At 42.5% G+C, this 25,644-nt stretch overlaps 1 protein-coding gene across 1 annotated transcript in view; it reads right to left on the bottom strand.

Moving 5' to 3' along the window:
- Positions 1-25,644, bottom strand: part of LOC121003639 (transient receptor potential cation channel subfamily V member 6-like) — a 36,704-nt gene that overhangs the window by 1,662 nt on the left and 9,398 nt on the right. Inside the window, exons 2-14 of the mRNA XM_040435473.1 lie at positions 7,338-7,435; positions 7,099-7,221; positions 6,571-6,711; positions 6,345-6,443; positions 5,944-6,119; positions 3,525-3,671; positions 3,218-3,430; positions 3,043-3,129; positions 2,883-2,959; positions 2,628-2,793; positions 2,086-2,152; positions 1,244-1,512; positions 71-177 (exon numbers count right to left, since the gene is read on the bottom strand). Of these exons, the coding sequence (XP_040291407.1) occupies positions 71-177; positions 1,244-1,512; positions 2,086-2,152; positions 2,628-2,793; positions 2,883-2,959; positions 3,043-3,129; positions 3,218-3,430; positions 3,525-3,671; positions 5,944-6,119; positions 6,345-6,443; positions 6,571-6,711; positions 7,099-7,221; positions 7,338-7,435 (1,770 nt within the window). The remainder of the gene's footprint in view (positions 1-70; positions 178-1,243; positions 1,513-2,085; positions 2,153-2,627; positions 2,794-2,882; positions 2,960-3,042; positions 3,130-3,217; positions 3,431-3,524; positions 3,672-5,943; positions 6,120-6,344; positions 6,444-6,570; positions 6,712-7,098; positions 7,222-7,337; positions 7,436-25,644) is intronic.

Genomic DNA, 25,644 nt, shown 5'->3' with positions numbered 1-25,644 from the left:
ATATGAAGCTTACATACCATACAATACACTGAAATGATTTTCGTTTTATGTTTGCACACTGGTCACTTACCGGAGATACCACGAGTCTTCTAAACCAAAATCCTTGCCGCTAATGCCGATACGAGGCCAAAGGGACTTTGGCATTTTTCTTTCTAGCATTATAGTTGTGGCCACAACCTGAAGAAATGTATACAACAAAATAAGATAAAAATGAGAAATTCCACATAGGAGACAATGGGCTGCATTCATCAAAAGTGGAATTCCATATGCCAGTCTACATCACATTTCTTCAAAACAAAAATCCGTGCAGTTCCCATACGGATTTCTGTGCCTTTCCCTCACCAGATCCACACCAAAAACCAAGTGTGTTACTTGCAGTTTTTGGAGCGGATGTGATGTGGATTTTCTGAGGACCTCACTCTTGCATTTAAATGGCTAAAATACACAGACACACACACAAAAAAAAAAAAAATTATTAAAAATCACAAAGACATGCTGCACGGCAGGTCAATTTCCGCACAAAAAAGTGTACATGAGATTTGTCTAATCTCATACATTTTGCTGGTACTGTATTAAGCTGGGGTTTTTTCTGCACGTAAATACACATGGGAAAAAATACGCTTAATCTGCGAAACAGCCAAAATGTCCATTCTTGTATAAATAAATCTTCAATCCTCCTGGTAATAATCCTCATCAAATATAATCTTTACTTCAGAGAGGATGGGTGGTCTCTCACTAAATTTTCCCATTCAAGTGAATGTCTTGATGAGAAAAAAGGACACACTATAAATGCCATCTGTGTGCTGCCCATTGCAAAAATATTCATGTTTTTGAAGATAGAACATGGACAGGTCTTAGATTCCTCAACTGAAAGAGCTCTGATGGCATCAAGCACATGAGACAATATGGCAGCAAACACAATGCCTACATCTCAGTACTGTAGAGGAACAGGAACTCCATGTGCCACTATACAATGCTACATTAAATTGGACTTCCATGGAGGTATAGTATGGTTCCCTAGACTCCTATAGGTGTCATATTACAGCCCTGTGCCAATAAAGCCATATTATGACCATGGATGAGCCCTAACAGTGTGAAAGGTAACACTTATTGATGCCACAACAATATCAATATCTGTGGAAGACTATTACCCAGACTTCTGTTTGTGGTGCAAATGGCAAGGGAGAGAAGACACATAAGTGATGTTATCTCTAGAGAAACTGGACTTAATGCAACAACCTACCTGAGCTCTCCATAGCTCATCTCCTTCATGAGCCACACGCCAATGTGTGTCCCCCATCATGGCAATTAGAAGATTCAACATCAAAAGAGCAGCGACTACTGCAAACGCTGAGTACATAACACTGAACATGAAGGGCAAGTCTACACCGTAATTTGCCGGAGCATCGATGAGGGTCAGGAAGAGTTCAAATGTGCTGAACAGAGATATAGAGTATGACATAAATTGTCCCAGTTCTTCAGGGTCTTCGGTTTGAAATATCACAAAGAAGGCTATGGAGGAAAAGAATAACATGAGTATTTTGCAGTTCAACAATCTGATGTCCATTAATTGAATTGCTCCCTTGCAGCTTTTGAATCACAAGCTCAAATTTAAAGGAGTTTTCCAGGTTTAGGATATTGATGGTCTATACTCAGGAAAGGCCATCAATGTCAAATCGGTGGGGGCCTGACTCTCAAATCCCGCAGCAAAAACGGTTTGAAGAAGCAAACTTGAAACTCATATCACTCAAAGTGATATTAGTGAATGCTGCTTTTTTCCCTCCTCAATTTCTGTCTGTCACTCATGCAAAAATCTGGGATCTTAGGGAATTACTGATGTACAATGAAACCTCTTTGGCTCCATTTCTTTAAATTGCTGTAAAAACTTCCTTTTAGGGAGATGGTCCGCTTAAAGACCAGGCCAGTTGTGGAATTTAAGTGATCACAAAAAAATCTGAACTAGACTAAGCAGGAGGGAAGTATTTTACAAAGATTTTACTTGAATCTTTAATTGAGGAAATATTTCTCAGTTTCATGACAAAGACCCGCAACCAAATTCATAAAGTGACAAAAATGGAATCTCACCAGCACCAAAGCCAAGAATAACCACAGCCATTAGCCAACAAAAGCGCAACAGATCTCCAAATATCATCTGAAAAATAGAATTAGAAGATCAGAATCAGTATGTATTCACTTGGACTTTCTCTTGGTACATGGAAAATGATTGTCTCTATTCCAGATTCAAAATTACATAATAGGTCAACAGGAGATTGCCCAGGAACTTTATGAAAGAGAACCATCAAAATGGTCCTGCACCTTGAAAGCTCCTATCCTGAGATAATTGCACTTTTGTGTTGACCCTATTTCTCAGAGATGCAGGAGTTGTGTCCATGGTCTAATGCAGATCCCCTTATTTAGGGCCCCCACTGTCTGGGGGAAGTATTGCTCTGTAATAAAAAAAATCTGAACATCAACGAAGCAAATATTTATAGATTTACTTATCTCTACTAAGCTTTATTCTTGTGCTTTTGGTGGAGGCAAATGAAAATAAAAAATTTCTGTGAAATTAATTTATACAGTATTTGTGATGGGTAAAATCTATAGTGCAATATCTTTATTAGATTTACCTTTTGTATCATGATGGTAAATGGTCCAAGCATCTGAAAACCACGTGTGAAATACATGATGTAACACCAGCCAAGCACCAATGCCACCGACATAGGAATGGCTTCGCCATCACTGTTGGTCAACCTCATGACCAAAACTGCCATCACCATAGAGGCAAAAACAATTCTATGAAAGAGGAGATTATGGATAATAAATCTAAACCAAAAGGCATATAGACAAAAAACATGTCCCCCATCGAACTATAATGTTCTTACATGATTATGTGAAATGGACCACCAAGGACAGTCTGTCCAAAATATCTTGTGGCTCCAACCCTGAGCAGATCAGGAATCTAAAAAACAAAAAATTAATAAACTTCTTAGAAGTAGCCACAAACAAAAAGGTAAATCACGAAGACTTGGGAGGATTTCTTACCAGAAGCAGTAGTATAACAATTGCCCCCAAAACACTAATTAGTTCCCCTACAAGACGAAGGTCATCCTGGTAGGTCCTGTATGACTCCTGTTATGATCCAATAAAGAGATCAGTCATGAATAAATGAAAGAGGAAACAAAACTCCAAAACCTCTATGCATTCTATGTTCACTTACATGAAGAGGTTTTTGAATTAAGATGGTTGCATCTCTAGACTCGTTTGACTTATGTGGAATGGGTTTAAGAGGTCTGTAAATGCAACACATAGTCACGCAGATCATATACAAGACATAGACTGCCGCCAAAAACCAGAAGTATGGTCGTCCACAGCTCCTCCACTTCAGACTGACAAGTTCTTTCACAGGTGTAAGGTCAAGGATATGGCGAGCCTATAAGAAATATTAAGTGCAAGACCATATTAAAAAATGCACACGTCATGCCAGGGCATCAAACATGTTAAACCTGACAAACAGATATACGTACTGCTCTCTTTCTGGAAGACACCACAAGTTCTAACACCGACTGCTCTTCTCCCCAAGAGTCTATCCCCGAAAGATCATACAAGACGGAAATCACTGGGCCAAAACTCCACTGGATCTGTTTCCGTTTATTTAATAGATGTTGAAACACCTGAGAAGTGAAGATTGAGAATAAACTGTAAAGTCATGTTTCTAAACAAGCATTTCTAAAAGGTTCTTCTAATGGATTTTGGAGATTCATAAAAAAATGAATAAATAAAATTCTATATCATAACAGGTCAATTTCCGCAACTAAGAAAAACAAAACTAAGTGTACATTAGATTTGTCTTATCTCAGGGTACTTTCACACTTGCGGCAGAGGATTCCGGCAGGCAGTTGCGTCGCCGGAACTGCCTGTCGGATCCGGCAATCCGGACGCAAACTGATGGCATCCGGTTCTGTCTCACAAATGCATTGAAATACCGGATCCAGATCCGGTATTAATTTGTTTAGCATTTTTAAAGGTCGGCGCATGCGCAAACCGGAAAGCCGGATCCATTTTGCCGTAACACTTAATGCCGGATCCGGCACTAATACACTTCAATGTAAATGAATGCAGGATCCGGCATTCCAGCAAGTGATCAGTATTTTTGGCCGGAGAGAAAACTGCAGCATGCTGCAGTATTTTCTCCGTCCAAAAAATGTAAGAGGGACTGAACTGATGCATCCGGAACGGATTGCTCTCTATTCAGAATGCATTAGGATAAAACTGATCAGTTTTTTTCTGGTATTGAGCCCCTGTGATGGAACTCAATACCGGAAAACAAAAACGCTAGTGTGAAAGTACCCTTATACACTTTGCTGGTACTGTATTACACTACAGTTTTTCTGCACAAAATCCATGCAGAAAAACCACTCAACTTGCATCATGGGCAGGCACCCTAATAATTAACTGAGGATAATTTCCATGCCTGTCCTCAGCACTGCGCCTACTGAGGACAGCAGTATGTGGCCCATTCATCAGGGGAAGAGAGTGAGAGGTATTACTGATTTTTTTTTTTTATTTATACCACAGAGACTTCTTCTCTAATTGAGGGGGAGCACTACCATGTGAGGACACTAAAGGTGAGCATTAGTGTTGAGTGAATCGAAGTTAATGTAGTGGACTTCGATCCGAATTTCAGGAAAAATTTGCCGCAAAGCCAAATTTCCTCATGTTTCATGGTAACAATTCAATTTTTCCTGCAATGGCAGTAAAAAAAAAAAAAAATAAGTGAAAATTTAATTAGCTCATCTGTTTGAGCACGAAAAGGCCGCTGCGGCCATTTTGCTTAAACATCCCGCGCAAAATCTTGTGCGCTGTGACATCGGCCATTGTGATGTGATTTCACGCTGGATCTTCAAGTAAGATGGCCGGAGCGGCCTCTTCATGTTCAAATAGATGAGCTAATTTAATGTTTGTTTTTTGTTTTTTTGTTTTTTTACAAGCAACCCCTAAAATGCTCTAATATTGATCTCAGATGCCACGATCAGAGACAAAAAAAAATGCATTGCGTGACAAAGCAACTTTTTTTTAGTAAAATTCGGCAAAGCAGCCGAATCAAATTTTTAAGAATTTGCCACTAAGGGGGCATTACTACTGAGTGGGTGGGGGTTCTATGGCAAGCATGAGCAGTCTTGACTAGATCCAAGAGGTGGGGTTGTGGAAAAGTTGCTGGGGGAGTGGGGGTATTAAAAAATTTGGTATGGGACCCAGCCTTTGCTAGTTATGCCCCTGGTCAATATACACGAATACCAAAAAAATACCATAAGCGTGAGGTGTTTGGCTGCATTACAATAGAAATAGCACAATAAAATCTCACATTATGTGGTATCTTGAGAGGTGGTCTGCATGGTAAATTTTAAGCTTTTTGGGTACGAGCACCAGGTTTAGCAACTGTTTTCTGTTGAACACTACCCTCATTTTAGCCAAGTTTTTGAATAGTATCTCTATAGCTATCAGATGTATTTTATAGACTTGCACATCCTTCAGGACAGGAACATTTGTATTAGATTGTTCCACAGAATCTAGAAATGACACCTCTAAATATCTCATGTATCCCAGCACAATATGACTCAATATCCCAAATGTTACTACAAGCATATTCTCCTAGGGGAGCCATTCACACGGGCATGGTCATAATACTGGTCCTTTTACTACAGTAGGAATGCCATATATACAGAGCAGAAAAACAAATGTGGCAAGGTCAATCAGACCCTATACATACAGGAACACTTTTTTTCCTAGAAGCACATGAAGACCAGTTGAGCATGTACAGCAGGGCATGGAGGTGATATGACTCACTATCCAGGAGCTACATGGGTTTCATTTGCAGGGTTCTGCTGTTTACATTTGCCCTTAAGATAGATTTTTATTTGATAGTATTCAAAAAGCTCTACTTACAACAATATTTCCCTCGGCAGCAGATAATTTGAAGGCAGTAAGACCCATATAATTAGGGATTGTTAGAAGGTCCACATCATTGTTTTCTTTGTCGTCATAGGACAGTATGAGATCGAACATCTGGCAGGAAAAGGTCTGGTTAGGTTGTAGGGCCAGAATATGGAGTATGGTATTACCTACAAAACAGAAAATATTAGATAATAATGATATTTACTGATGCAGATATAATCAGATAAAGACACATTGGACACCAAAGCAACAACTAGGTGAAAACCACTCATTTCCAGAAACAGCAGCCACAATGGTTTTAAATGATAAGTTACAAGGACAGTTATCCCATGATTGCTCCACCATATTGAACAGAACGTTATCATGATACAGTCTTAAAAATGAGTCCTCACCATACGAATCTTGAGCCCGAATGCTGGCTTCGTTGTCGATAAGGTGGCGGACAATGGCCTCGTTGCCAGTGCAAGCAGCGAAAGACAGAATGTGCTCCCCTAAAAGCAAACAGAAAGGAAGAGAGGGTATTCAAGAAAGACATTCATGATATTTGAGAGATTTTTAGAAACATAGGAAAAAGCTTAAGAAAACAAATAATTGCTTGGTGCCGAGAGCTGCACTAACCAAAGTAAAATAGGTTGCCTGAGTTTTGAGAGAAGAAGGTGCCAATGGCTCGCGGGGAACAGGCATCAGCCCCTTTTTCAATCAGTAGTTTCACCAAATTGACGTTTTGATTGACAGCTGCAATATGAAGTGCTGTTTGTCCTATATAAAAAAAAAAAGTATATGTATATATAAAAAATAAAACCTTTTTTTGTTTTTAAACACACTATGAGCCCTTTTCCATTTTTCCAACATTTCTCCCACTGGACAACCCCTGTCATGATAAAACATGCATGCAATATCCCCCTGGTTGTGGTTGAAGATATATAGAATTTTATCATGTATTTCTATGACTGTGTGAAGGTAAACTGAGGATTTGGGACTTAGTATGAGCAAAAAAAATAAAAAATTCAATTGTATGCCCCCTATAAAAGATATATTCTAAAAGTGAAAGAGGTTCACAAAAATATGATGGAGGCCCCCACTATCTCAGTGGATTTCACTGAGAAACAATCATGATATGTCATAAACCCAATGCAAGTATCTGACCTTCATAAAGGGTAGAGGTGAAGGGTTGGTCGATCAGATCTGGTGCAGCCTCTAGAATTATTTTAGCAGCCTCCAGGTTATCATAAGAAACAGCCACGTGAAGTGCGGTCTCTCCTACCGCTCCTGATAAAGACAAAACAACATCATAATGGACATAAGTCTCAAAGACTCTGATTGCTTCTGACTGCCAACGGCACTTTTGCTTTCGGCTACATTCACAAACAGCTGTACCCACCTACCTCTCACATACAGGTCAGTTGATGAGCATTCTAGTAGTTTCCTGAGAGCCCCAATGTCATTGTCTTTGACTGCACTCAGTAAAGGAGACTCTCGTATCCTGGGAAAGAAAAGACAAATGCATCACAAAAAGTGATTAAACAATCTCAGAAATCATGGGTGCATCCTTAAGAAACCTGAAGCCCTAAAGAGAAGAGAAGACACTTTGGAGAAGCATCACCAACTTGGTCATCAGGAATTATAAAGGCCTACCACTTTAGCCTTGTAGGATCTAGTCAGTGGGTGACAAATACAGAATCATACCACAGTATTCCACACCACTAGCCCTAGAAAAACAGATATTTTATCTAGTAGGTAACAAATTTTATTTTCTGCTCTTAGAAGAATTTTCAAGGCTAACAACTTTTTAAACATTCCTAAACCTTAAGAACAGGGTCAGACTGGCCCAACAGAGTATCAGTACCTCTCATGGGCCCTGATTAACATAATGGGCCCCAAACATCCCGGAGACAAAACCTATTTGGCTGCCTTTGGAGCCAGTCACTTGCCACTAGGGCCAATTTCTTTGATTGAAAAAACCTGTTAAACCCTTCCCGACACACAATGTACATATACGGCACTGCAGGAAGTAAGTTCTGGATCAGCACAGCACAAAGAAAAACCAAGAGGCAGCTATCTTAGATAGGGGCCCAGGCAAGTTGCACCTCCTCCTGAAACCACGATTGTTACAATTGGCCAGTCAGTACTATTATGTACGCCCCTCAAAATTCACTTCAGAACTGAACAGGTCCTTAAAAAAGTGGGTTTTGGAAATTTTCTAGAACATTTGAAAAATTGCTTTTAAAATTCTAAGTCTTCAAAAATTGTATATACACTGCTCAAAAAAATAAAGTGAACACTTAAACAACACAATGTAACTCCAAGTCAATCACACTTCTGTGAAATCAAACTGTCCACTTAGGAAGCAACACTGAGTGACAATCAATTTCACATGCTGTTGTGCAAATGGGATAGACAACAGGTGGAAATTATAGGCAATTAGCAAGACACCCCCAATAAAGGAGTGGTTCTTCAGGTGGTGACCACAGACCACTTCTCAGTTCCTATGCTTCCTGGCTGATGTTTTGGTCACTTTTGAATGCTGGCGGTGCTTTCATTCTAGTGGTGGCATGAGACAGAGTCTACAACCCACACAAGTGGCTCAGGTAGTGCAGCTTATCCAGGATGGCACATCAATGCGAGCTGTGGCAAGAAGGTTTGCTGTGTCTGTCAGCGTAGTGTACAGAGCATGGAGGCGCTACCAGGAGACAGGCCAGTACATCAGGAGACGTGGAGGAGGCCGTAGGAGGGCAACAACCCAGCAGCAGGACCGCTACCTCCGCCTTTGTGCAAGGAGGAACAGGAGGAGCACTGCCAGAGCCCTGCAAAATGACCTTCAGCAGGCCACAAATGTGCATGTGTCTGCTCAAACGGTCAGAAACAGACTCCATGAGGGTGATATGAGGGCCCGACGTCCACAGGTGGGGGTTGTGCTTACAGCCCAACACCGTGCAGGACGTTTGGCATTTGCCAGAAAACACCAAGATTGGCAAATTCGCCACTGGCGCCCTGTGCTCTTCACAGATGAAAGCAGGTTCACACTGAGCACATGTGACAGACGTGACAGAGTCTGGAGACGCCGTGGAGAACGTTCTGCTGCCTGCAACATCCTCCAGCATGACCGGTTTGGCATTGGGTCAGTAATGGTGTGGGGTGGCATTTCTTTGGAGGGCCACACAGCCCTCCATGTGCTCGCCAGAGGTAGCCTGACTGCCATTAGGTTCCAAGATGAGATCCTCAGACCCCTTGTGAGACCATATGCTGGTGCGGTTGGCCCTGGGTTCCTCCTAATGCAAGACAATGCTAGACCTCATGTGGCTGGAGTGTGTCAGCAGTTCCTGCAAGATGAAGGCATTGATGCTATGGACTGGCCCGCCCGTTCCACAGACCTGAATCCAATTGAGCACATCTGGGACATCATGTCTCGCTCTATCCACCAACGTCACATTGCACCACAGACTGTCCAGGAGTTGGCAGATGCTTTAGTCCAGGTCTGGGAGGAGATCCCTCAGGAGACCATCCGCCACCTCATCAGGAGCATGCACAGGCGTTGTAGGGAGGTCATACAGGCACGTGGAGGCCACACACACTACTAAGCCTCATTTTGACTTGTTTTAAGGACATTACATCAAAGTTGGATCAGCCTGTAGTGTGTTTTTCCACTTTAATTTTGAGTGTGACTCCAAATCCAGACCTCCATGGGTTAAAATTTTTTATTTCCATTTCTTAATTTTTGTGTAATTTTGTTGTCAGCACATTCAACTATGTAAAGAACAAAGTATTTCAGAAGAATATTTAATTAATTCAGATCTAGGATGTGTTATTTTTGTGTTCCCTTAGTTTTTTTGAGCAGTGTATATAGTTCCAAGAAAAAGTATGTGAACCCTTTGGAATGATATGGATTTCTGCACAAATTGGTCATAAAATGTGATCTGATCTTCATCTAAGTCACAACAATAGACAAACACAGTCTGACGTGTCAGTCTCATAATTGCTTGGATAAGTAAAAGTATTCCAAAAAGTTATTACCACAAAAAGTGACACATGTAAGATTAGCAAAAAAAGGCTCTGAAATATGGTTGTGTCAGGAAGGGGTTAAAATTTATTGATGATATAGGGGTTGAGCCTTGAGGATAATTTACTCTGGTGGGCCCAGGAACCCCAGTCTGACACCGACTGTAAAAATTAGAGCCATGTGTAAATGATAATAAGAATGAAAGATTTTAAATATTAATGTGAAAAATAACTAAATTAACCATTTGTGATATTGTCCCCCCCCCAAAAAATAAAAATCTTACAACTGGAATGGAATTTATAAAGTGATTATTAATATTATTATTATTTTCTTGAGTGCATGTCCTTACTAATTACGGTACTTGCATGAGTTATTACAGGTTTCATTGCAAAATGGTTTCTGGCATTGACCCAGGTGTATGATATAGTGTTAGGCGGGAGAAGATAAGAGAACCTCTTGTTGGTTTACCGTAGCAGCCGGCAGCATGGAATTACCTAAGATTCTTGCTTGTTTAAAAATTCTCTACCTGTGGTAGACGTTTAATGTTTTTTTGCAAGGCAAGGAGGAATTAGCATTTGGTTCACATTTTGCTGTACCTTATATTGAAATATAAAAATATATATACACTCACCTAAAGAATTATTAGGAACACCTGTTCTATTTCTCATTAATGCAATAATCTAGTCAACCAATCACATGGCAGTTGCTTCAATGCATTTAGGGGTGTGGTCCTGGTCAAGACAATCTCCTGAACTCCAAACTGAATGTCAGAATGGGAAAGAAAGATGATTTAAGCAATTTTGAGCGTGGCATGGTTGTTGGTGCCAGACGGGCCGGTCTGAGTGTCTCACAATCTGCTCAGTTACTGGGATTTTCACGCACAAACATTTCTAGGCTTTACAAAGAATGTTGTGAAAAGAGAAAAACATCCAGTATGCGGCAGTCCTGTGGGCAAAAATGCCTTGTGGATGCTAGAGGTCAGAGGAGAATGGGCCGACTGATTCAAGCTGATTGGACTGTTGAAGACTGGAAAAATGTTGCCTGGTCTGATGAGTCTCGATTTCTGTTGAGACATTCAAATGGTAGAGTCCGAATTTGGCGTAAACAGAATGAAAACATGTATCCATCCTCTGATGGCTACTTCCAGCAGGATAATGCACCATGTCACAAAGCTCGAATCATTTCAAATTGGTTTCTTGAACAACATGACAATGAGTTCACTGTACTAAAATGGCCCCACAGTCACCAGATCTCAACCCAATAGAGCATCTTTGGGATGTGGTGGAACGGGAGCTTCGTGCCCTGGATGTGCATCCCTCAAATCTCCATCAACTGCAAGATACTATCCTATCAATATGGGCCAACATTTCTAAAGAATGCTATCAGCACCTTGTTGAATCAATGCCACGTAGAATTAAGGCAGTTCTGAAGGCAAAAGGGGGTCCAACACCGTATTAGTATGGTGTTCCTAATAATTCTTTAGGTGAGTGTATATATATTTCACAAAAACGAGTACTTTTTTTGTAAAAAAAAAAAATGGACATAAACATATGGAAACATGTCAAGCTTATATGTTAAAAATAAGATAGATAGACAAAATTGCATATATTTTGACACTTTATTTTACTGTATGTCTAAACGTATCCGCAAAAAACAGCCGCTAAAACAGAATATGACTATTATTGAGGGATTTATTATAGCGGTCAGAGAAGCAGTCAGCCATTTTGGAGACAGCTGACTTTAGTCACTTGGTCACCCACTAGCATAGAAGATATACATAGGCTGTTCGCATCCCATTATGTATATGCCACTGTTGCCATATGACGGCCTACATAAACTTTAAGTGAAGGTATTTTCAGCTTTACTATTACTAATCTTCTTGCTGACTCTCACAAACATGTCTAAAACTACCACATATGATAAGCATGGGAGCAGAGCACTTTCAGAACCCTGATGGCAGAGAGGTTGCAGGAGCCTTTATTGGACATTTTTGGATTCCTGCTTGCTCTGAATTACAGCACACACATTCAATTCCAAGGTAAAAATAGCCAGAACTTGTTTATATGGAGCAAAATTTACATATAACCCACTAAATAATATTATAATAATGAGGTTTGTCATCTGCTGGTCTACCATCACTCTCTTATAGTCAAGTACACTTCCCACGTTATCTGATGGCTTTGATGTGGCCAGTAGTTAGATATTTCTTCTAATTGTCTTACAGGTCTATGACCTCAACTTGGAGAAATTGCTCCACCTTTCTGTAGTGCTTGAGGGGTTTCTTGAATTCACAACACTTTTCACATCCTCAACAGCATCTCAAGGAGGGTGACTTGGTAGTGGTGGTTAAGGGAGATAGGTAAAAAGCTGATAACATGAGAAGTAGACATTTCTCACTGATAAGACATATTACAAAGTTTCTTATGGTCACTTGTACTTTTATGTAAAGCTGTGTGTAAAGTTAGTGACCATATAAAGTGATATACAAGCAAAAGAGAACATGTTACGCTCAGAAATAATGTACCAAATAAAGTCATACACCACCAACAGAGTAATAGAACAGAGTTACAATGCAGATAACACATATCACCAGCCCCATACATATAAAATATGGAACTGTGAACAGGTCTTGGTTTTGGCCACATTATTTTATTTTCTTTGAAGACGTTGGTGTATGTTCATGAAAGAAGACAAGTGGGTCATCTTCCAGTGATGGGTTGTACACTAGGGTCCTTGTGTTTAAGTGGAACAGATTCCTGTCTTCTCAGAACTGAATTGACTTATCTTACTGAAGTCGATGCTGAGTGAGTGGTATCTTTATATAAATATACAATACAAATGGATTCCAAACCCAATGTCATGAACCACCTAAAAAGAAATCCAAAAGGTAGGGTTTGACATCTTCCATGAGAAAACACAATATACAGGGCTACTGGTAGTAATGCAGAATTTTAAGTTGGCCATACCCATTAGTCTAAAGTTGATAAAAATGGATGATTTCAACAAAAACAATCGTTCATCGGGTGAAATTTAACTACGACCACTCGTTTTAGCTGACCGATAACAGACCATTATGGTCAGAAAAGAGGTCAGCCTTGCTTTTTTCATCTGGTAAACAGACAAAAGATCTTTTGTTCAAAGAAAGATCATTCATGGATGAAAGATCTATATTTGAAAGAACATTCCTAGAAAAATCTTTTGTCTATGGCCCGGTTTCATGGAACCTGTATTGATAATTTGATTAAAGGGGGTTTTCTGAGATTTATTTAACTGATGACCTACCCTCTGGATAGGTCGTCAGAATCTGATCGGTGGGGGTCTGACACCCAGGACCCCCGTTGCTCAGGTGTTTGAGATGGTATCGGCACTTGCAGTAGCGCCACAGCCTTCTCTAGCGTCTGTGCTTGGTGTCAGGCTCCCACCGATCAGATACCGATGACCTATTCAGAGGATGGGTCATCAGTTCAATTATCTCGGAAAACCCCTTTAACTATAACAGACAATATGTGTCTGTGTCTGTGAAACTAATGTTCACCAGATGTTTTTAAACTGTTGGTAAACCATCAACCAATCTAATGTATAGTGATGAGCGGCATAGGCAATATTTGTTTTCGCGATATTTCACAAATTTATGGCTTAATATTCGCCATAAATTCGCAAATCACCAGTCATTATTTTCTTGATTGCGAAAATCGGCAATGTAGTTTGCAATACAGGCGTGGGTCACTTTTGCTACATTTGTCAAGCTGCTAGAAGTTTCACGAGATTGGAGAAAATGGTTGGCAGCAACTTTTGTGAGTGTGAGGAAGAACTCCTGATCACTAAGTAATTTTACATTACAGCACTGTTTTTGATTGCATGGCATAACAACAGCTTTATATGCAGATGGAGTGCTCCAATATATTCGCGATTGCGCAAATCGGCACTAATGATGCACATTTTTTTGCAATACATGAAACGTCACATTTTATCAGGTCTGAGTAGATATTACTGATTGGTGCACTAAGTATTGTTGTGATATCATAGCACTATGTCTGTAGCATGTATGTAAGGACAGCAGAGAAACAGTAATTCCTATCACACTACCTAACACCCTGCACTGGAACCTGCTACACTATATCACTATCTAACCTCCACTGACTATCTCACACTAACTATCTGTAATAATATATATATATATATATATATATATATATTTTAACTAACTAACTAACTAACTAACTAATGTAATTGAATAAGGATCCAGATGAAAGCACGGAGCACAGCAATGTCACTGCCCTCTCTCAGAAATGGCTGCAGGGGAGTTTCCTATATAGTAAAGGGGTAGGCAAATTTGCTATTGGTTGCTAGGGATGTTGCTAAGCTCAGACAAAGACATTGCAGCCTTCTCATTGGCCCACAAGCAAGAAGCAGTAGTTAAAAATAAAATAAAAAATAGAATATTTGCGATTACGAATATATAGCACTATAGTCTAGATTTTCGCGAATTCTCAAAGTGCCAATATTTGCAATAGAAATTTGCGATTAGAATATTCACGCTTAACGCTACTAATGTATATGGCCACCTTTAGCCCAGGACGCGTCCAGTTTCCGGTAGGGATCAGGAAGGAGTTTATTTCAGTCTATGACAATCTGATCGCTATCAGGTGGTATTTGCCTTTCTCTGGATCTACTGACGTTTGTAAGTAAAAAAAAAAAATATTTTGATGGATTACATAACAATAAAAACAATGACAATGGATTCACTGATGATGAAAAACAAAATCTATTAGTTTGCCAAATCATCAAGTCCTTGCAAAAATCAAAGTGGAGTAATCAAGTGATAGGACATATATGCAACTTCAAAGGGGTTATCCAACAAACATTATTTATCACCTATACGCAGAATAGGTGATAAATATCAGATTCCATGAACAAGAGGTCCCCAAGTCCCCTATGTGAATGGATTGATGTGCACATGTTGGTCTGCCGTTCCATTCACTCCCATGGGGCAGGCATAGACGGCTCTCCATCAGTCCCATAGAAGTCAATGGAGTGGTGGACTGATGCAAAACAGGTGACATCTAATGGACATTTCAGGTTAGTAAATATTTGGTCTTCTCATACATCGCTCTTTGTAAACACTCGTGCGGAATGTTAGGAGTCAAGACCAGATGTAGCAACTTTATTAATATATTTCTGTAATTATCTGGCCTGAAAACTGATCCATTCTGGGTAAATACTTCTCTTCTGGTGAAAGGCTTAGCGTAGATTTAAAGGAGACATGGCTGATCCAGTCACATGTGAGTTTCAGCAGCTAGTGGTAGCAGCGGGATATCAATATTGAAGGAGGAGATCATATTGCTGTAGAGGCTGCAGAAACAAGGATGTCTGAGTGGCAAATTCTGCAGACATTGAGAGAAGTTGTCATGGCGGTTGGGGCCAATGGAGCAGGAATGGAAATTATTCCAATCAGAGAAGAGGTCACCTGGGTGCTACCAGATTTACCAGTTATGTAATCCACTTGGGACGGTGTCTGATACTATGTACTATTTTATCATCTGCTGCATGATGATAATCTGCAGTGCACTTCTGTATGTTGAACTTTCTTTGTTCTCCTCACGTTTACCTGCTCTCTGTCGACATTGCAGCAACGAGCAGTATAATTACAGCGCCTGCGTCCCATTCACTTCAGAGCTGTCCCATGGAAGTGAATGGGACAGAGGAGCTGTAATTACACTCCTTGCCGCTGCGATGCCGATAACGACGAGCAGGTAAAGAGTGAGAACACAGAGCTTGTACGAGCACTGCATTGTCTTCATAAAAAAGTTGCCGGCAGTTGGACCCCCACTGATCTGATATTGATGACCTATCTAGATTGGTCATCAATATAGGACAAACAGACAACCCCTTTAAGGCATATTTCTAGGATGGGCCATCTCATTCTGAGAGGTCTCCACCAAGCTTGGGATGAAGTGTCCATAGGACCGATTTAGCAGATTTATCAGTGGTGCCCCGCCACCTGGCTGTGCAGGGAATTACAGCTGGCCCCATTTACTTGAATGGGGTTCTGCTGCAGTTCCCTGCAGGATAAAAGGGGGGTCCCAGGGGTACAACTCCTACAGGTCATGAGGGAATGGCATATCCTATCAATATGCCTGAACTACTGTATATCAGATAGGAATATCCCTAGAAGGGTTACCTTCATATATTACGTGTACAGTGCAATTTACGGTAATTGGGATGGATTGCAAATTACTGGTGGGGAGGCCATTATTAAAGGAGGAGTGACGCTGCACATGGGCATGAGGCCACAAAAAAAGTTTCCACGGGCCCCTAGAATCAGTAAGCCCTAATCACCCCAGTTTGTCGTGTTTTGAGGGCACGGAAACTTCTTAATGAGCACTGGGGAGATATGGCCACCCGTCACCAAGGGGTTAATAGTTGCTCCGCTCTTGTATCTTGCATCATTCGCAGAGGTTTTACTCGTGTCTTTGTACAGCGGCTTAATCCAAAAACATTGTGCAATCAGTAGTCTACCGCACGTAATGACCCAGCTCATCTGAACATCTTCCAGCTTTGTAAATTACTATTTTCCAGAAAATTATATAGGAAGGAGGCTGGACGGGTTTCTATTCTTCACAGGGAAAAAGAGATACACAGAGATACAGAACATGGCTTGGTCTTTGTATTACGGTCATTTTAAAGGACAACTTAAAAGAGGTAGTTCCATTACAAGAACTGTGGACAGGAGATAAGTGTCTGACCCGCGGGGGACCGGCCGCTGTGGCCCCTGGCGATCATGAGAATGGAGGCCTATGTTCACTTGTTTACATAGAGTTGAATACAGGCGGACACACACGTGTGTCTGACGCTCCATTTATATATGAGAACATGGGCTCCTGTTCTTGTAATCAACAGGGTCGCCATCGGTCGGACCCCACTGGTCACACACATCCCCCACCCTGTAGACAGGGAATAAGTTGCTTTAATGGGTCAACCCCTTTAAAGAGCATCTGTCAGCAGGACCAACCATATTACAATTCTTGGCAGGGTTGATTCTGCTGAGCGAAATGATACCTCAATTATGCAGATCCATTGTGCCATTCCTGAGTAATTTCACAGCCTCTAAGGGGTTAAGAGGGAAGGGTCCATTGGTACCTCGCAAATGAGATTGAGGGGTGCTGACATCTTCACATGGCTGCCTGGGGCCAAATGAACGCCCCAGGCCTGCCTGCAGTGTATGTCTATCAGGCTGTGCCACTCTGACACACCTTGCCGGTGCCTGGCAGTATAGCACTGACGGTATTATACACTGTACTGCAAAGTCTGTCCAGCGTATTATACAAGTGATCAACAGATTGCCTGTTAGAATCTCCGTTTTGGGTCTAGTAAATGGTTAAAAACAAGTGGAATAAAGTTTTATGAAATAAAAGAAATCTCCACATGTCTAGTATCGGCCGCACTACACAACTATCAAGCGATATATCCTGTACGGTGAATGTCATCGACAAAAAAGGGAATAAAAAGCGATCAAGAAGTGCTATGTACCCCAAAATGAATACCAATGAAAACTATAAATCGTCCAGCAAAAATCAAGCCCTCACACAGTTCCATAAATTGAGAAATAAAGTCTTGGGATGTGGCGATGCAAAAACATTTCCTTTTTATTTATTTTTTTATTGTCACAAAATTTATAATGTAAAAACTCAGTGGCGGTATTGGTGCCCCCCCCCCCGACAAAAGAAATGGTGCCATTAAAATCTACAACTTGTCCCGTAAAAAAAAAAAACAAGCCCCTTATACGGCTTTATTGATGGAAAAATAAAAAAAGCTATAGTTCTTAGATTGTGATAATGAAAATTTGAAAAATATTGCTTGGCCAGTAAGGACGAAAACAGGCTGTTGACTAAGGGGTTAAGATCAATATTTTACCTGACGGTCTTTATCTATCCCTTGCAGGCATCAGATGCGTCACAGTTAGGCCTCGTGCACACGACCGTTGTTTTGGTCCGCATCCGAGCCGCGGTTTTGGCGGCTCGGATGAGGACCCATTCACTTCAATGGGGCCGCAAAAGATGCGGACAGCACTCCGTTTGCTGTCCGCATCCGTTGCTCCGTTCCGTGGCCCCGCTAAAAAAATATAACATGTCCTATTCTTGTCCGCGATTTCCGGACAAGAATAGGCATTTATATTGAAGGCTGTCCGTGCCGTTCCGCAAATTGCGGAGAGCGCACGGACGACATCCACGGTCGTGTGCATGAGGCCTTATTAAGACGTACACACCTCTTAATAATTGCGATGCTTCATTGCTGGTCCACGTGCCCGAACTGAAATCTACACCAACAGTACATACAGTTTTCTGATGTACAGGGATTGAGAAATATCCCTTATAGTCTTAAAGGGTTTTTCTGAGATTTTTATACTGATCGGTGGGGACAGTCGGGACCCCCACCGATCAGCTGTTCGAGAAGGCAGAGGTCACAGCTTCTCCTAGGCCATGATGTTAAACATGATAATTTGCATATATTTTACCCGGAAATCCAGAGGAGTGTTGTCTAGCCTACAATAGTCGTCACGTGCATCAAGTGGTCTCCATAATAGAAATAGTACCCACCCAGAGGTTCCCCCTAAGGCCTTGCAACTAGAAATGTTGTTTTCATCTGCTTTTCTCCGATTAAGGGCCTTTGTTTTGCAGCAAGTATAATTATAGCTCCTACCGTCTCAGATCCTCCCTATTCATCTGTGGATACATCATCAGTATTGCAAAGACAGACAACACCTTCATCAACTTTATTTCACTATTTTGCATCAACTTCAGAGACACCTCCTAAGTCACCTTCAACTGAGACAAGAGAATTACAATATCCTACAAAGCTTACATCTCTCTCAATGAAACATGCAAGCTAGTTCTACAAGGACAAGAGACATGGGCTCTCCATGATGAAAGAGTACCCCTAAGAAAATGCATATATAGTGTTGAGGAACACACATTTGTTAACTCAAAACAAATTTTGCCCGGTTTGCTCATCTCTATTCTGGGTCTTTTCTTCATTATCCGTATAAAAGAAAATATGATGGTTGAAACAGGCCAATACTGGGCGTCATCTAGGCCTATAAAATGGATAACACTGATTTTATGACTTTCAACTGGCCCATTATAAAATGTGTGTGTGAACTCTGTCTAGATTAATAAAGCTTATATTACCCTCTACAATAAAATAAAAAAAAGCGCCTGTGCAGTGAGGCCAGTAAGTAGCCCAAACGGGCACCACCCAGAGACTAAAGATTAGTGGTAAAAAAAATATATATATATATCATCGGAAGGAACGTTTTTTTCCCTAAATTAAGGCCTCATGCACACGGCCGTTGATATGGTCCGCATCTGAGCAACAGTTTTGGCGGCTCGGATGCGGACCCATTCACTTCAATAGGGCCGCAAAATATGTGGACAGCTCTCCGTGTGCTGTCCGCAGCCATTGCTCCGTTCCGTGGTCCACCAAAAAAATTATAACCTGTCCTATGCGGACAAGAATAGGCAGTTACATTAAAGGCTGTCCGTGCCGTTACGCAAATTGCGGAACGCACACGGACACCATCCGTGTTTTGCGGACTGCAAAACACACAACGGTCGTGTGCATTAGGCCTTAAGCTGTGGTTCCACACTGGGCCCCTCAGGTGCCAACCATCTACCAAACCCCTCAGTCTGGCCCTTGTGGTAACCGTGCAGGATAGGCTGGAATGTGTAGTCCATTAGCACGTACAGTATCTTCGCTATGGCGGGAGACAGCATCCTCCAGCTGAAACTACAACTCTCAACATGCTGCACTCACTTCTATGGGAGTTCTGAGAGCAAATGAGCAAGTGTGCATGCTGGATGTCGTAGTTACACAACAGCTGGAGTGCCAGAGGTTGCTGACCACGATACTAGAATTTTATTTTTTGCCACCAGCATGCTGGGAGTTGTAGTTCTATGAAATCTAGAGAGCCATTGCATTCCTGTAAATGTTTTACATTTTTGACATTGCTTTTTGTCCTCTCAGCTGCTCAGTTTCCCACAAACATACAGGTAATTACTTCCATGTTGAACTCCCGAAACACTTTCACTTCATTTAAAGCTTCCGAGCTTATCTTTACAACCATCTTGGCAGACAAAGGCAATCAGCTGATCCCCGCAGTGTGCCAGCCAGGTATCGCACAATTTACATTTCTCCTCCAGATGCTGGTGGATATTATTTTTTCCACATCTACCGTATGAAATTATTCATTGCATGAGCCTCCACAAACCGGACAATATTAGGTGCCCCTTTATGAACAACTCCTTATACTTAGAGAGTAGCGAATTTCGCAAAAATTCGATTGGTTTGCCGAATTTTCCGAAAAGATATGATTCGATCTGAATTTATCAGCTATTTCCTGGCTGCAGAGAGCCTTTATACTGGTGTAGAACACTGTGCCTTGCAGTAACATGCATATGGAGTCTGATGTGATAGTGAAACAATACTGAGTCAGTATGACATGCAGATGACAGGCGTCACTCTTAGAATGCACACTTCACTTATTTAGGCAGTTACGGAGCCAAAAATAAGCAAATAACTCAAGTGTGAACTCAGCCTTACAGGTCGATGTTAGCACTAGGAATAAAGAACCGTGCAGAGGCCCAAGATCTTACTGTAGCGTGAAAGAGTGCACTCCTTTTACACAGCTGATTCCACATAGATGTCTACAGAATCTGTTCTATTAAACACTTACAAGTAGAGCCCCCCCCTCCCGACAGAGTGGAGACAATGTCAGCAGTAAGTTTGTGTTGACGTTACTGATTATTTTTCCCTTCCTATGATCCTTCAGAACAATAACCCCCCAAAAAATGGATCCTGTCTGTTGAGCATCCGCCTTTACTCGGTCAGCATTTGGTCAGTAATCCATCAGTATTGCTAAAGCCCAAAAAATTAATAAAAATGGAGTGGAACCAAAACAGAGAGGACACGTGAATGGAATATTTTCATGTCTTCTGTGTTTTGTACCCACTCCTGCTTTTGGCTACCAAATTATAAGCCAATTCTAATGGGACCATACAGGCCTTACAGCTGCTACACAGACAGGATCCAATGTGCGTCTCATTTTTCCTTCCTTCTGACAGATCAGAAGGAGGGTCAAATAAATGATTATGTCAACCAGGCCAAAAAGGCAAAATAGTGGCCCAGTCATTGAGTGGGGAGGGTGGGAGAACAGCTTGAGAAGTCCACAGAGTGGCCCAATAACAGTGTTGAGGTAGAAGCAGCATGAGGAGACCACAGAGTGGCCCAGTGACATAGTGGTGAGGTGGCAGCAGCATGAGGAGGCCACAGACTGGCAAGGTGACATAGTGTGGAGGTGGCAGCAGCATAAGGAGACCACAGAGTGGCACAATGACAGAGCGTGGAGGTGGCAGCAGCAGCATGAGGAGGCCACAGATATGGCAAGGTGACAGCAACAGCATGAGGAGACCACAGAGTGACCCAGTAACAGGGTGGGGAGGTGGGTCGCAATAACAGTACCCGCTGACGATGGTGGGTGTAAGAAGTAGCACTTGGCATCAGAGATGTGGCATCAGGCGGGTGGCAGCATCAGAATAGTAGCTGAGGCAGGTAGTACAAAAAAAGAGCAAGGATTTAACAAGGTAAAAAAAATCTCATTTTAATCAATATAAATCACATGCACATTATAGTTGAGACTCAAAAGGGACAGAACATGGAGACTGGGCCACAAAAGGGCTCTGCAATGTGGAGAATCACAATGGGGGGTAATGTGACCATATACAACAGGTAACAGACAATTAACAGAAGCTGTGAATATTGGAGTAGTTGCGGGTGCAATTGCTGTCCCCTAGTGTTGAACAACTACCTGGCTCTTATTCACAGCGTCCAAGCAATGGATGCTGTAGGGTATAATTGGATAGTGCAATACTACTCATAAAGATGGCATATAACAATAAATCACTAGTCCCACCCTAATCCAGATACCATGTTACCTACCCATGTTGCTGCTGAAAAATGGTGACACGGTTCCCCCACTGCTTCAACCTCGACACGTGTTTCGCCACGTAGGCTTCGTCAGGAGGTATCTGGATTAGGGTGGGACTAGTGATTTATTGTTATATGCCATCTTTATGAGTAGTATTGCACTATCCAATTATACTCTACAGCATCCATTGCTTGGACGCTGTGAATAAGAGCCAGGTAGTTGTTCAACACTAGGGGACAGCAATTGCACCCACAACTACTCCAATATTCACAGCTTCTGTTAATTGTCTGTTACCTGCTGTATATGGTCACATTACCCCCCATTGTGATTCTCCACATTGCAGAGCCCTTTTGTGGCCCAGTCTCCATGTTCTGTCCCTTTTGAGTCTCACCTGTAATGTTCATGTGATTTATATTGAATAAAATGAGATTTTTTTTACCTTGTTAAATCCTTGCTCTTTTTTTGTACAAGTTGCAGTAGGTTGGGGAGTGAGGTTCGGTTTTTGGGTTATTGTAGGCTCTAATAGTAGCTGAGGCAGGTAGCCAGAAGAAATCAGTCTCTTTTGTCAAGGTTTGGGTGAGGCAGCATGGATGATATAATCTGATGCATCAGGCATTGGTGGGTGGAAATCCTCGGCACATCAGTTCTCTGAAAGGTGCAGAGTTTACCACTTGGAAAGGGAGGGACTGCAGCACCAGCAAATTTGGACAGGATCACATTCAGCTTCTGCGTCGTTGGATGAGTGCACGCATACTGTTGTCTCTTGGAAATCGCTTCGGTGATAGATTGCTGACGAAATGACTGACGAGAAGTAGGAGGGCGAGGAGCAGGATCATCAGAACTGGCAGCTCCCTTCAACTGAGGTGGTGGAGCCTTCACTGCCTGAAATCGGGTGCGTGCCACTGGGTGATGCAGCGGAAGGCTGGACCACCACATTGGAGCCACTGTTCTCCCAGGCCACTTTATGGTGACCCTGCATATGCTAACACAGGGCAGTGGTGCCCACATTGGCACCTTGGCCATGCTTTACCTTCTGCCCACAGATTCGGCAAATGGCCATGTTCACCTCCTCCGGCCGCTTAAACAAAAACTGTCACATCGCCGAGTAGATGATTTTCCCCCCAATACCACACTGACTAACTTATCACCACTGCCTCCATGAACCCCTGCATCACTACTTTCGGGGCAGGTAGGCTCCTGTGAAGCAGGTGGTCTACCCCAGGACCGTTTGGCTCTCGACCTCCCACTGCTGCCACCATGCTGACTCCCGGCCACGCAACAAACTTGCTGGCTCCGCCGCTGCCTCACGAGCAAGCTGCCACCCTCTTCTCCCGATGATGATGAAGCCCCTTTATCACCTGGCTCCCAATTATGATCGGATACATCATCATTGAGTACTGTCTGCACATCACTGATGTCCTCCTCAACGGTCTCTGAGCCGGTAGCCTGACCGCTCACAACACCAGCTCCCATGCCACTCTCCTCATCACTACTTGCCCGCCTACCGGAGGAAACGGCAGATGTCTCCGCCAGATCTTGTCTGGGCAGAAGCTGCTGACTGTCCTCTAGTAGCTCGTCCTCACTGTATAGTGGAGCTGAGCCCATAGCATATAATACTTGCCTGGCTGAGGGAACACAAAAAGACAGAGGCAGGTTGAGGACAGGTGAGGGCACAGGGCCTGCTCCCAGGCCATGACAACTAAGGGTTGTGTCTGACAAACCCACTACCTCTTGGCTGGGGGTGTCTGATGTCACTTGGGACGAAGTGGATGACCGCGTCAACCATTGGTCGAGACCCGTCCGCTAGCTGACACAGGAAGCTGAAGCCTCTCGAAGTGACCGCTGCTGCCACGCCCCCTTACACTGCTGCGACCTGTGCCTGTGCCAGAAACATTTAGGCCTATGCCACTCCCCTGTGCAGAGCCTGGCACTTCTCTGTCCGACATACTGTTACATCAAATAAGTAAATAGAAGGAAATGAATACACCCCAAAAAAGGCTGTAATTTTCTCACTTCACCACACAACGGCAAGTTTTTTGCCACTAATACACGCAAAAAAAGGCTTTAGAACATAACTGCACCGCACAAAGGCTAATAAGACATAAAAATATTTCCTAGTAATACCTGTCTGTAATACCCCAATAACAAGAAAGGTTTGCTGGAATTACAGAGGTATCATCTATTGAAAACCTGAAAGCAGCAGTATAATGGCAATTTGGATCTGCAGTCAGTGCAGCAAGGTGTAATAGGATTGTTCCTATTACCCAGGCTTTACACTCCCCTATTGGACCCTGTTCAGCCTCAATACGGTGTAACAATTCCTCCCTATCCTTTCCCTACACTTCTAATGCTCTTTCCCTGAAATTCTATTTCCTAGCACTGTCCCTAGCGCCTGCTGACGCCTCTCCCTGCACTAAGCACACTGGAAAATAGCTGAATCCAAGATGGCTGAGGCTATTTATATGGCTGTGACATCGCAGGGCTGGCTGGCTACTGATTGGCTGCATGCATGGCATTATGGGTGATCCCTCATTCCCAGAGTTCTTTGCTCCATGTCCATCAGCCTTTTTAGGAAAAAATGTGGTTCGTTACCAGGAAGAGTCAGGAAATCTTTCTCTACTTATACCCAACCGCTTCTAATGAACATTGCCATGATGATCCAAAAAAACGCTCAAAAAGAGATCACTTACACTTGTGGTCATGTAAAAGTGAAAGAAAGAACAGAGCTGATGGCAATCTCAGATGTTCAGTAATAGGTACAGTAGGAGAGGAGCAAGTTGCAGCAGGCAGAGAATAAGGAAAAGACCAGGAGCAGCAAAAGAATAGAAGGAGAGGAAGAAAGGACATGCAGGGCTAGAGAGGAGAGATGAAGAAAGGAAAAGCTGGAGAGGAGAGAGGAAGAAAGGAAAAGCTGGAGAAGAGAGAGGAAGAAAAGGAAAAGCTGGAGAGGAGAACTGAAGAAAGGAGAAGCTGGAGAGGAGAACTGAAGAAAGGAGAAGCTGGAGAGGAGAACTGAAGAAAGGAGAAGCTGGAGAGGAGAACTGAAGAAAGGAGAAGCTGGAGAGGAGAACTGAAGAAAGGAGAAGCTGGAGAGGAGAACTGAAGAAAGGAGAAGCTGGAGAGGAGAACTGAAGAAAGGAGAAGCTGGAGAAAGGAGAAACTGAAGAAAGGAGAAGCTGGAGAAAGGAGAAACTGAAGAAAGGAGAAGCTGGAGAGGAGGAGAACTGAAGAAAGGAGAAGCTGGAGAGGAGGAGAACTGAAGAAAGGAGAAGCTGGAGAGGAGGAGAACTGAAGAAAGGAGAAGCTGGAGAGGAGGAGAACTGAAGAAAGGAGAAGCTGGAGAGGAGGAGAACTGAAGAAAGGAGAAGCTGGAGAGGAGGAGAACTGAAGAAAGGAGAAGCTGGAGAGGAGGAGAACTGAAGAAAGGAGAAGCTGGAGAGGAGGAGAACTGAAGAAAGGAGAAGCTGGAGAGGAGGAGAACTGAAGAAAGGAGAAGCTGGAGAGGAGGAGAACTGAAGAAAGGAGAAGCTGGAGAGGAGGAGAACTGAAGAAAGGAGAAGCTGGAGAGGAGGAGAACTGAAGAAAGGAGAAGCTGGAGGGGAGAACTGAAGAAAGGAGAAGCTGGAGAGGAGGAGAACTGAAGAAAGGAGAAGCTGGAGAGGAGGAGAACTGAAGAAAGGAGAAGCTGGAGAGGAGGAGAACTGAAGAAAGG

Source organism: Bufo bufo, chromosome 6, assembly GCF_905171765.1.
Source record: "Bufo bufo chromosome 6, aBufBuf1.1, whole genome shotgun sequence".
Lineage (NCBI taxonomy): Eukaryota > Metazoa > Chordata > Amphibia > Anura > Bufonidae > Bufo > Bufo bufo.
Note: the sequence above shows the minus strand (reverse complement) of the source record. Positions and strands in the feature narration are given on the sequence as shown.